At 36.5% G+C, this 13,871-nt stretch overlaps 1 protein-coding gene across 1 annotated transcript in view; it reads left to right on the top strand.

Annotated features, from left to right (window-relative positions):
* The window catches only part of Smp_157920 (suppressor of actin (sac)-related), a gene marked incomplete at both ends in the record, with an annotated part of 44,562 nt that overhangs the window by 8,579 nt on the left and 22,112 nt on the right, over positions 1-13,871 (top strand). Inside the window, 4 exons of the mRNA XM_018790138.1 lie at positions 53-205; positions 3,015-3,179; positions 7,507-7,634; positions 11,416-11,584. Of these exons, the coding sequence (XP_018655511.1) occupies positions 53-205; positions 3,015-3,179; positions 7,507-7,634; positions 11,416-11,584 (615 nt within the window). The remainder of the gene's footprint in view (positions 1-52; positions 206-3,014; positions 3,180-7,506; positions 7,635-11,415; positions 11,585-13,871) is intronic.

The raw sequence follows: 13,871 nt of genomic DNA on the forward strand, positions 1-13,871 counted from the left end.
AGGTTTCAATGTCTAATGTTTTACAGGTGAATTTAAATGGGTTTTTCTTCAGGTGGAAACAGAACAAATAGTACATGATAGCTCATATTCATTTCTTCGTCATGGACGCGTTTCATCTTATGTACAAATGCGTGGTTCTGTACCGTTATTCTGGTCACAAGAGTCTTCTAAAGTTGTTGTTGGCAGACCACCTTTAGAAATTTTAGTAAGTGTATTACATTTACACATATTTATATACATTAACATGTTCTAACGTTATTACTTTTTATTGCTCATTTTGCCATGTTTGTATCCTTAACTTTGGCACTGTGTGACTCCGTTCCCTCAAGAGTGCTGGCATATTTGGCTGACGACTCCCAACTGGAGCAGAACCTAGATTCAGAACTTTCTGATGAATACTTCCAGTTGTCCTCCATGAGGGCGTGCTTATCGTAATGTCGAGTCACCTAAACTACTGACTACTTTGCTTCAATATGAGTTCACGTAGTACATCATTTTTCGATATTTTCCTAGAGATCACTTATAGGTCCCAAGAATATGCTTCTATCACTTCGTTGCAACTTTAGGGCATAGTGACTCTTCAAATCCCCCTTAGAAGTTATGCAATTGCAACCACTGTTGCACGACTGAATCTAAAGATCGATACTATCATGAACATCAACTTTGTACTTCTGGTGCTTGTAGATACAGGCCACCAAAGATGTTTAATAGCAAACCAGTTCTTTAATCAGTCGTCTCCAATTATTGAAACTCCAAGTGAATGAGCTTTTCTTACATTGCCAACCCGTTCAAATTGAACTTCGTAATCGCGCTAATAGATTTATCTAGGATCAAATAATCTGTTTATAAAACTTTTTTAACTATCATCAGTTGATTTCGTGGTTGTCTCTGCAGTGCAAATATAGTACTACAATTTTCGAGCCAATTATAGGTACGTGAAATCATTTCCATAGTGGTTATCATTAGTCCATAAATAAATAATGATACAATATGGTTTTTACTATCTTGAAAATATTTTGTGGATGTATTTTCACTTGAACAATCATGCACTTCGTCTTTTTCCTAAATGTATGCATTGGAATTTTCATTTTGTTGCTTTATTTACTTTCAAGATTTTGTTGGAAATGGAAGAGGATAGATTTCGTATTCATAGATTCTGTCAGTCATTTGCAATATAGAACGTAGTACATTTTTAGTGGTTTTGTTCTATGAGCTGGATGGATTGGTCATGGAGCTTTCATTATTCTTCTGAGTAACGTCATTAGTGCGAAATTCAGGTAGAAGTGAAGTATTCTTGTATCTATGGATGTGGATAATTGTGGACGCATATTCGACTTGAAAAATGTTGAAATCTTGGATAGAGGGAATACTAAGGAAATCAGAGAATTTTTAGAAGCCTGGCACCCAGATCAATCAGCAATCAACAAACACTTTGAAATTGATCCGATTTATAAACCAATCAGGAAAATCACTCAAATATATAGGACCAAGAATCAGATCAAAGGGAGGTACAACAAAAATAGAGCGGTAGTTAGTGACAAGTTAAAAGTCAACAATAACCAATCAAGGTCGAGGTCGATAGGACAAGCTGTTAGTCATATGTGGAAAAATTCGAATACTTCACTTCCACTCGAAGTCTGTGCTGACGATTCTGTATAGAAGAACCATGAAAGCTCCACAAACAAACTACCCAGCTCAGAGGACAAAAATCCATCAAAATTATCCTCCTGAACTGTGAATCTTCCATACGATCTCAACGTGACACATGTCACATGATGCAATTGATTTATTTGTTCCATTAAGTACTGAAATATGTTCTTAGTTGGGGAAAATATACCTACTCATATCATACTTAAAACTCTTGGTATTTACTATCGTGCTTGATGCTTAATGGAAATTGAGAGAAACTCCTGATCGGTTTACTCTTAAATATTACACTAAGGCGTGTTTACTGTAGTATTTTACCACCAATAAATGAGATTTTGTCGTTTAGTACTGCAGTCAGATATGTTGATTTACTGAATAACCTCATAAACATAGTATCAGCTTCTACTCATTACCAGATTCACTTAATTCAATCTTGGATTTATCACCTAAGTTTATGTAACCAAATAATGTACCTAACTATAAAACTGAATATCACTCACTTGGGTATTAAAAATCTTGGGGTTCGCCTACAACTGTGTAAGGTCAATTATAGAGTCCGTTTGAGTTTTCTAAGCTATCAACTGAGTTAGGCCTCGAATTCTGAAATCAAAAGACGAATTTTTCTGGACATCGAACACGTTTATATAGAAGACGACGTAAACAGTTTACAAGCCTCGAATTGCGATATATTGAAGTATCGTCTCAGCCACGGTTAACGAGAAATTATGTTCAGATAGATGAAAAAACATAAAGTCAAAACTCGTACTGTTTGAATATCAACAAATAGCACACTGATGTATTAAAAAGGGTATATTTAGCGATTAACGAAATTAACTTAAACCTTTTTGGGAGTTTCAACAAAACATTCAAAATAAACAAGATTTCAAAGAGTAGTACACAAAAGATATCCTAAATGGTAATAGGAAGAGGAAATATTGCTAAAATTAAAAGGACTAAAAACTCAAATAGGACCAGAAATTGGTCTGATAAATGATGTTAAAACACCAGAATTCGTTACGGCATACAATTAATAGAAATGGTGGAACATTAACTACTGTATATTAGTAAGTAGTATATCGCGGCACACAAAAGGACCTTCAGGTAAATGAAACTGAACGACAAATTTATTAGAGCGTATATTTCAGTTTCATATTCAACGACTTAGAAAAGTAACTGTATATCCTCCAAATCTTTTTATCGAAATTCCATTGTCTTAAAAAACTATGGAGAGTACTGAAGAGCAGAATATCGTTTGTCTTATTTTAAATCACAGAATAGTTAATGATTAATTGTATTTAAGTTAGTTGGTGCATTTTTATTAGGATTTTAATTTGTTAATGACTGTAATTAATTTTCCGTATCTTCAGCGTGATGATCCATTCTATGAATCGATGGGTTTACATTTCGCCAGTTTGCTTAAACGTCATGGATCTCCAGTTATTGTACTTAATTTGATGAAAAAACGAGAGAAAAGACAATTTGAAACAACTTTATCTGATAGATTTGAACGTGGAATTACCTATTTAAGTCAAGTAAGCTAATAATTTTATGTGTTTATTATAATTGAAATAAATTTTAGTAATTAGCTTAGTCAAATTTAGAGAAAGACATCTTAGAATTTTTCATAAATAGGTAAGACCCAATACCGTTTTTTTTGTACGTGTCATCTAGCAATTGTGAATGAAAGTGATTCACAAGGTAAATGTTATTTTTTGTTGGTCATACCGCTATCGAATCATTAAATAGTTAAATGTTCATATAAATTGTTTATGTAACTAGTATTGGCAGAAATAGATGATGAAAGATGACACCAACGGTAAATCAAAGATATCAATATTCTATTTATGTTTACTGTCGAAAATGTAGGACAATTAAAACTGATGTACTAATATTAGTATCAACGTGTCGTTGGCTTATCTCATTATATTTATTATCTGTATCTTTATTAATTGTGATAGCGCGACCGTTGCTGCTACCTTGACGTGGTGGTCGGGCTTGCCTATCGTGATGATTCAATCGAGCTATACTGGCTGGAACAATCGTTCCTCAAGGTCCTACCATGCCAGGCAGGTCGTTTGAAGAGCGGTAAGACTAAAAGCAGCAAACCCAAGGTCCGAAGGCGAAGTCGTACTGCTGACTTTACAGAGGTGTGACAGCAGTAAGGTGTTTCCTTCAGACAACCAGCATAACAGCGATGCTGCCTTCCCACAAGGAGGGGTGGGGTTAGAAAAGGTCGACCCTAAAAATGCACACCTCGCCTTATCCCATGGATATCCGTCTCCGGCGGTAAGGTCCTTTGACGAACGGAGCTAACACAAAAACTACCCACAAAAGGTCGTGTGTGACCGACCTCAAGCAGTTGTCCCTTGGGCACTGTGGTCACGTTCTCAGGTCATTAAGACCACTTCTAACCCAATTTCCTTTTCAGGTACCTCTAGAAGAACCCTAGAAAAAAAAATCCTAGAAAACCTGAATGGAACATTGAGGTAGGCCCCCCGACCCTACTTGAAGTTCAAAAGGCTATAACTAATGTGAAACGAGGAAGAGCAGCTGGTCCTGAGGGATTGGCTCTAGAGGTCTTTAAATATGGTGGTCCAATTTTAGCGATTAGGTTGACTAATATTCTGGCTAAAATCTGGGAGACGGACGTAATCCCATCCGACTGGTCACAATCACTGATTGTCCCAATATATAAAAAGGGGTCAAAATCATCCTGTGATAACCATAGAGGGATTAGTCTGACTAACATAGCATCTAAAATACTAGCCTCAATAATTATCGGACGCCTAACTAAGACTCGTGAACTGCAAACACGAGAAAATCAGGCTGGCTTCAGACCTGGTCGTGACTGTATCGACCACATATTCACCATTCGTCAAGTTTTAGAGCACAGACATGTTTATCGGCGTCCGACAATGATAGTTTTTCTTGACTTAAAAGCAGCATTTGACTCTGTAGACCGAGAGATTCTGTGGCAGTGTCTGTCATTGAAAGGTGTACCTCAGAAGTACATAAACCTTGTGAAGGCTCTTTACTCGAACACTACCAGTCGAGTGAGAGCTTATGGCGAACTGTCATATGATTTTACAACCTCAAGTGGTGTCCGTCAAGGCTGTCCACTATCCCCATTTTTGTTTAACTTCATTATAGACCTGTTGCTGGAAATAACACTCTCGTCGACTGAATTTTCAGGAATTGATCTCCTACCAAGGGGTCCACTAATCGACTTAGAATACGCAGATGACATAGTCCTGTTTGGTGAAGACACTGACAAAATGCAGAGTCTTCTGTTAGAACTGAGTAATAATGCCAGGATGTTTGGGATGCGTTTCTCCCCATCCAAATGTAAATTGTTACTCCAGGACTGGCCTGCGTCAACACCCGAACTAAGGATAGGGAGTGAAGTAGTCGAACGCGTGGACAACTTCACTTATCTTGGAAGTCTGATCAGCCCTAATGGGTTGGTGTCTGACGAGATCTCAGCACGGATTCAAAATGCTCGTTTGGCTTTTGCCAACTTACGTCACCTATGGCGAAGACGAGATATCCGTCTATCAATTAAGGGACGAGTATACTGCGCATCAGTTCGCTCTGTTCTACTTTACAGCTGTGAAACATGGCCATTAAGTGTAGAAGATACTCGTAGGTTACTAGTATTTGACCACAGATGCCTTAGAAATATTGCTCGCATCTGCTGGGATAACCGGGTAAGTAATGGTGAGGTTAGACGCAGGGTATTAGGGAATGATGGTAAATCAGTTGATGAGGTGATGAATCTTCATCAACTGAGATGGTTGGGCCACGTGTTACGTATGCCTGAACACCGATTACCACGACGCTTTATGATGACTAGTATTGGGGACGGTTGGAAGAGAGTTATGGGCGGCCAAACCAAAACATGACATCAGTGCTTGAAGTCACTAACTTGTAGTCTGAGCCATGTTGGCAGATGCAGACTACCTGGTTGGGGTCCGCGTGACTATCGTAACCAATGGTTGGAGACTCTAGGTGACATGGCTCAGAATCGATCACAATGGCGTAGGTGTATACACTCTTTATCTTCCCTTAAACCTTGAGATTAAAATTGCTTCATAATTTTCTTCCTTCCTATACTATATCCTTATATACAACCTTTCTTTATATACTACCACCACTAAATTAATTACTTCTATGAATCCGGTGTTGATCTTGTTGTGCTAACGAGGTATGGCAACTTGGACCGATGCATATATGTGCCTGGTCCTACGTTGTAGCTGACTGACTAATTGTGATAGGTTAAGACTGATTTAGAAATCATCCTTATTGATCAATGAGGTAGGAATATATTCCTACTCTAGATTTTGACTCATACTGTTACGTAATGTGACAGTTATACCGAACAGTCTGTTATATTGTTGAACCAATCAACACATATCATTCAATCAGTTTTTCATTATAGTTTCAAATTGCTTAGAAATGTATATAGCTGGTGTTAGTGTTTCAAAGTCATAGACCAGGGTTTTTATCCTGATATTCTACAGCTCAATGAGATATAAAGTTTCTTTGGGAGTTAAAAATGATACTTATTGCTGATTACAATAGTATTGCATGAGTATTTCTATCTTTTTAGAATACTATCAACGAATTTGTATTTACTTGTATATTACTCAGGTGACCTTTCTTGCACAAAAAATAAAGCATCAGTTGACATCACCCATCAGGCATGGTTATTTGTTGTTTCATTTCTATCAGTGAATAATACAATTAATCTTCTTTTTGGTGAGGGAATTATTTTGACTGCTTACTATGATGGAACGCTACATTGGTCATTAAATATATACGCTATTTGATTACTACACCATTTCTACTTTTACTGTGTCTTGTATTATAATCAAAGAGGGATTGAACAATGTACTTCTTAGTCCACAGTACGAATATTTATTTACTTGAATTTAACGTCTTTCTTTTTTATAAATAAAATCAAACATTCCAGTCTCGGTTATCAGGAACATTGTTTGTTTTAATTTTTGACTCATTATTATTTTCAAAATGTGAACTTATTATTATTATCTTGGATATTTTTTTCTGTTAGTTTTTACCTTCTAGAATTCCTCAACCGTCTGATTCATTAAATACACTTTTTATTGAAACAATTGATAGTAGTCCACCTATAATGTATATTGGATTCGATATTGCTCGTGTGCAAAAAATGAAACGTACTGTTGTTTTAAATAAATTACAGCCTATTATAGACAATTGTGTACGTCGTACTGGAATATATTTCTCATCATCTGCTTCTTTACCAATCTCAGAAATTCAATTTGAAAAACACAGAACAATTGGTTTCAAGTAAATTATTTATTTAAAAAAAAGGATGGATAGAACAAAGAAATATTTCTGTTTAATTAGTTTTTCTTTTTGACTGTACATTGATATGTATAACAGTTTTAGTAAAATCAATGCTAATTAATTAGCGATGTATTAAGTAGTAGTATTGTGGTGTGGTCTACTTATATCCATATAAGTAGTATATGGTGATGGTTGGACATAGAATGTATTTTGGCAGAAGACCGATAAGGAAAGAACTGAAATGAAGCGCGTTTGGTAGGAAAATGCACAAACAATGAAATTAGAGAAGATAGATTAATATTTACAGAAGGAACAGTGAAGATTGAGACAATTGATAGTTATTTTGCAAATTAACTGTTCATTGTATGGTTATCAGAATTTAGTGAGATAGTCTGTAATTTGTGTCTAAATACATTCGACGGTCCCCACCAGTGTTCTCATTCACTACAGTATTACAATAATATTGGTAATACTGTAGTGAACGAGAACACCAGTGGGGACAATCATATGTATTTAAATATAAACTTACAGAATATCTTAGTAAAATCTGAAAACCGTACAGCAATACTTCATTTGCAAAATATCCATCAATTGCATCAGATTTTGTTGTTCCTTCGTTTTCGTAACAATCTTAGATTCTCTCAACCTTCTGCCGCCAGGTATTCCACTTTCGATTGATGATACTACTTATATCTATCAACATCAGTAGCACACACCACCATACTATTATCTAATACAGCAGTATTTCATTGGTCTCGATTTTATTACTATTGTTAAACATATATATATATATATATATATATATATATATATATATATATTAGTGTACGGCGGTGACAGACTTATTTTAACGAAATATTTCCGAGTTCTATTCATTTTTTTGTATGTTGAAATAGAAGTTTTTTTTCTTCAAAATTCTACTTTATCAAAATTTATATGATTTACCGTGCAGCGTATTTTATTTCACACGGAACAATCAGTCTTATCTGCCAAGTTTTCCTGTCTTTCAAAGGGATTATTACAGTCAGCTATAAATGACACAAAAATGTGGTCTGTATACTGGTCTGTTTTGGGACATCTGCCCAAATTCTATTCATAATTTAATATGTGCGTTACTGGTAATATGTTCTATGTTATAACAAACTTATCCCAAACAGTTTGACTTAGGTGAATTGATAGCAGTTCAGTTTGTGAGTCACATGCAAAGTAGAACATGAAACATGTACATCGGTCGAAGTTGACATACGCCATTAGTACAGAGATAAAGTAGTCAGGGAAAATCTCAAGGTGGTAGAAGTAATAACATGATTAGTGATAGTAAAAACGATTACACATAGAGGATACGATTCTAGAAGAAAGTATAACTTACTTATTTATGCCTATTACCCCTCGTGGAGGAGCATAGGCCGCCCATCAACATTCTCCATCCAACCCTGCCCTGAGCAATCCTTTCCAGTTAACATTCATCCTTCCGATGTCTGCTACCGATTCTCGACGTCGTATGTTCTTCGGCCTCCCACTTTTCCGTTTCCCTTCAGGATTCCATGTTAGGGCTTGCCTCATAATGCATTTTGGTGATTTCCTCAGTACATGTCCTATCCATTTCCAACATCTTTTCCTACTTTCCTCCTCAGCTGGATGTTGGTTTGTTTTCTTCCACAGTAGGCTGTTGCTGATGGTATCCGGCCAGTGTGTGATGAGTATTTTGCGTAGACAACTGTTTATAAATACTTGTACCTTCTTCACGATGGTTGTGTTAGTTCTCCACGTTTCAGCCCCGTACAGTATGACTATCTTGATGTTCGTATTGAAGATTCTCACTTTGAAGTTAGTTGACAGTTGTTTTGAGTTCCATATGTTCTTCAATTGTAAAAATGCTGTTCTTGCCTTGCCAATCCTCGCCTTTATATCTTCATTAGATCCTACTTGTTCATCACTGATGCTTCCCAGGTACGTGAATGTTTCCACCTCTTCCAGAGTTTCACCATCGAGTGTGATGTCCTTGTCGTTCTCTGTGTTGTATTTGGGGATTTTACTTTTTTCCTTTGTGTATGTTGAGGCCTATTGATGCAGATACTGCTGCCACATTAGTTGTCTTTATCTTCATCTGTTCGTGTGTATGAGAGAGGAGGTCATCTGTGAAGTCCAAATCATCTAATTGGTTCTGAGATGTGCATTGTATTCCGTGCTTCCCCCAGATGTCGAAGTCTTCATAATCCAGTCAATCACCAGAAGAAAGAGGAAGGGGGAGAGTAGACAGCCTTGTCTGACTCCGGTCGTTACTGAAAATTCAGCTGTCCGCCGTGCACCACTTTGCACTGTAGTCCATCGTATGAGTTCCGGATAATGTTGACAATCTTCTTAGCTACTCACACCATAATGTCGAAGAAGTTCCCATTATGTTTTCCTGTCCACACTGTCAAACGCCTTCTCATAGTCAATGAAGTTGATGTATAGTGACGAGTTCCACTCAATTGATTGTTCCACGATGATCCGTAGTCTCTCAACTTGGTCTGTGCATGACCGATCCTTGTGGAATCCAGCCTATTAATCTCGAAATCGGGCGTATACTAAATCTTTCATCCGGTTGAGCAACACTGTTAAAAATCTTTCCCTGGTACTGACAGCAAACTGATGACTCTGTAGTTCTCATATTTGCTCGTATCTCTTTTCTTTGGTATCTTGATGAGGTATCTTTCTTTCCCGTCTGTCAGTGGCAATTGTCCCTCCTTCCAAATCTTCTTGAATAGAAGGTGAATCATGTTTGCTGTTACTTCAATGTCCGACTTCAGTGCTTTAGCTGGTATACTGTCAGGTCCTGTCGCTCTCCTGCTCTTGATTTTTCTGATGGCCATCTTGACTCCTTCGATCGTTTGCGTAGTGACGTCTATAGGTAGGTTTGTGTGTGTTGGTTCGATGTCCAGTAGATTCAATAGAGCTGGCCTATTCAGGAGTTCCTCAGAGTATTCTACCATCTTTCCCTCTATTCTTGAATCATCGTGATTGTCTTGTCTTATTAGTTCTTGGCTGGTCTCTTCGGTTTGCTATATCTCCCTGCTAGTTTCTTCATCGTATCATATAGTTGTTTCATATTTCCTTCTCTTACAGTTTTTTCGGCCGTCGTAGCTAGTTCTTCCATGTATTTCCGCTTTTCGGCTTTAATGCTCTTCTTCACTTGTCGGTTTGCTTCTGTGTACTCTGCTTATGCCTTGACTTTCCCCGATCGTGTTCGACTGTTGTTAATTGCTATTTTCTTGATCTTCCTTTCTTCAATCTTGTCCAGCGTTCCTATGGAGATCCATTCCTTATGAGGATGCTTCTTGAGACCCAGAACGCGGACTAGGTAGTCAGCACCTAACTACACGACTCTGTTTAATAGGCAGTGTCTTAATAGACTGATGCTTTGGTTTGGCTTCTGATAGCTTTCTTCTGGTGTTCTCCTATACCGGCCATTATTGTACGTCGAAGTAGCTGGTGAATGAGAACACGTAATACATACCATTCCAGTTGGTAACAGTTCACAACCTTGTCAGTTGATTTGCTATCCCTGTACTCTGCGTTTAGCCTCAAAATTGCTAAGTTGATGGTCCCGAAATATGTGAGGAATGGTCCGAGGTCACGTGTGATAAAATACTAGTAACCTGAGAATATCTCTTATTTTTGAACTCTACGTTTCTCAAATATAAAGTGGAACAGAGCGAACTGCTGCTCATTAAACCCATCGTTTAGTCGGTGAACGAATATTGAATGACAAAACTTAGTATTGGAATCAAATACAAAACTATGTAAGGTTTCATGTTAATTGCCACTAACGGAATCATGTAGATACAAATTGGTTACATTTTTAAAAAGGAAATAGAGTTTAAGCTAATTATGTTATTAGCAACAACTCTGTTGTCGAACAGTTTCACTAAGAAATTATCTAATTTATGGACATTCAAATTGATCCGAACAATAAATGAATATTGCCATAGGATCCATTCGTCCATTATTTCATTCTAATGCTTACACTTGTTTTGATCAGCGAAGTAATCCTGATGTGTTTGGGAAATCCGACAAATCTTGTCGTGTGGTCTTAGCATATCACTTCTAAAAATGTTGTATTTTGTCAGTGTTATAAATGCGGGTCTCAAACATGATTTTTCGGGTTGTTTTTAAAACTGAATGCATTAGTTGTGAAGTTATCATCACAATGTTAAACAAGTATGATAATAATTGAACAGTCTTTTGTGATCTTTCGTATGACCTCATTTCGAACTTTGCAGTTACTTATTGTTAATGCCATTTAGCAAGTTAGTCGTCAGTTAACTATTGACTGCCATAACCTGATCCCATTTTAGATTCACTAATATTATTGGCTGAATACTACTACTACTAATGCACTTCATCAGGTTTTATGTTTCTTAACTAATAATTTTATGTTTTGTTATTTTCTTCTAGCTCTAAACAATGTGGGATAATCCGAGTAAACTGTGTAGACTGTTTGGATCGAACTAACACTGCACAGTTTGTTATCGGTCGAGTTGTTTTAGCTTATCAATTGTATGGATTAGGCTTTTTGGCTGAGCCAGATTTTATGGATAACTCACAAATCGATCGATTATTACAGGTGAATTACTATTTATTACTTCTCTTTTGTAAATATTAGTTAGTTTCTGTAAATTCTTTCTATTGGCACCTATGAGATTGCTTATTATCCGTTTTGCTTAACTAAATCCTTCGCTGATAGTGCTGATCATCTTATAAACTTAAGCATTTCAAGATTTGCATTTGTAATTATCACTGACTAGTGGAACTTTATTGGGAAATATATTGACCCTGGTGTATAATAGGTATTTTGTAGACGACAAATACTACAAATTTGTCCCGTCGTTCTCCCACACGTTTACTGGTCAAGATTCAGTGATTTGACATTTTTAAATTATCCATGATGATCATAATACTGTTTCTATAGGAAAAAAGTACTTTCACAATTCCGTTATTACTCTTTTACTCTGATGTATTGTATTGAAAAAGTAACTGAATAAATCCATCACTTTAACTAAGTTCCTAACAGTCTGGTACGTTGAAACTACCACCAGTTCTTGAGTATTGTAGTAAGTAACTCAAATGTTCGGACCATATTGATTATATATATCGTAATACTGGCAATTTCTAGTACCTCAATCTCTTCGTATCACTTCTTCCAAATGACATATTCTGAAATTTGCCCTTGGCGCCGAAGAACGCTAGAGTTTCAAACTAGTACGAAACAGTTGGTCCATTTTCTCGTGGTTTCCCATAGTTCTACAGTCTACCATGAAAACTTTTCAAGGTGAACTTATCTCCATATATCATCCAACTAGATAAAGTAATTCAAACATACCGAAACTTTAGTTCATACTTTTGTTCAGTATTGTATTGCAATAATAAAATAGTAAAAGCCTAACTATCTTCAAACATCAATATAGTTTTCTATAACCATGAAATCTCATGATGTCAAAATAATCATTTATTTTAGTTTTTAATTTATTTAACTAAAAGGTAACATGTTTCCTATTCTTAGATTTTACTTCGGACAATATTAAATGATAGAAATGATGTATAACAAAGATTTCATAACTATCCATTACACTCTGTGATGTTTATGAATTTCTTCTAGAAAATTTATTTAGAACAGTATTCTCTTACTTACTTACTTACTTACGCCTGTTACTCCCAATGGAGCATAGGCCGCCGACCAGCATTCTCCAACCCACGCTGTCCTGGGCCTTCCTTTCTAGTTCTATCCAACTTTTGTTCATTCTTCTCATGTCTGTCTCCATTTCTCGGCGTTATGTGTTCTTTGATCTTCCTCTCCTAATTTGGCCTTCAGGACTCCATGTGTGTGCTTGCATTGTGACGCAGTTGGGTGCTTTTCTCAATGTGTGTCCTATCCACTTCCAGCGCTTCTTCCTGATTTCTTCCTCTGTTGGAATCTGGTTTGTTGTCTCCCACAGTAGGTTGTTGCTGATAGTGTCTGGCCAACGGATCCGAAGTATTTTGCGTAGACAGCTGTTAATAAACACCTGTATCTTCTTGATGATGGCTTTCGTAGTTCTCCAAGTGTCCGCCCCATACAGTAGAACTGTCTTGACATTTGTATTGAAAATTCTGATCTTGGTGTTGTTTGACAATTGTTTTGAGCTCTAGATGTTTTTCAGTTGTAAATATGTTGCTCTTGCTTTGCCGATCCTTGCCCTCACATCTGCATTAGATCCACCGTGTTCACCAATGATGCTGCCCAGATATGTAAAGGTTTCCACATTCTCCTAAGCTTCTCCGTCAATTGTAATTCGATTGGTGCATGTTGTACTGAAAATTATTCAACAGTATTCTCAGTTGAGTATAAAAACAACGGTCAGGTAACACGTTAATAATAAGATCTACTAATCAACTGAATAATCTTGATCTTATTTGTAAACTCAAATGTATGCTGGTGTTTGAGGTTTAACAAATATTCTTAATTATTCGGTCGTGATTTAGTAACACCCGTTAATTTTTGTTTGTTTTGTGGGTAATTGAAAAAAAGGGTCAAATACGTCACAACACCGATGGCCAGATAAATTCATCCTTAAAAGTCGATGTTAGCCATTTAAATACTGTTACGATGAAAAAATAAGCACTTTTATCAATCTTAAATAACTGCAAACTAGTTTCTAGATAGTCAGGTCGTTAGGACTAGAAACTAGAAATGGCCCTTAATTGTGTAATACGCTTTCAAATATTCAACTGGCGATCAAGTACCTGATAAATCCGCAAACAGAGTGTATTATGTCAGACATAAAGGGTTAAAAGGAATATACATCACACCATACATAAATTTCTGTCTGCGTTCATTAACCAATCACGATTTATCTTCAATGGATACGTCAAGT

This window comes from Schistosoma mansoni, chromosome W (assembly GCF_000237925.1).
Source record: "Schistosoma mansoni strain Puerto Rico chromosome W, complete genome".
Taxonomy (NCBI): domain Eukaryota; kingdom Metazoa; phylum Platyhelminthes; class Trematoda; order Strigeidida; family Schistosomatidae; genus Schistosoma; species Schistosoma mansoni.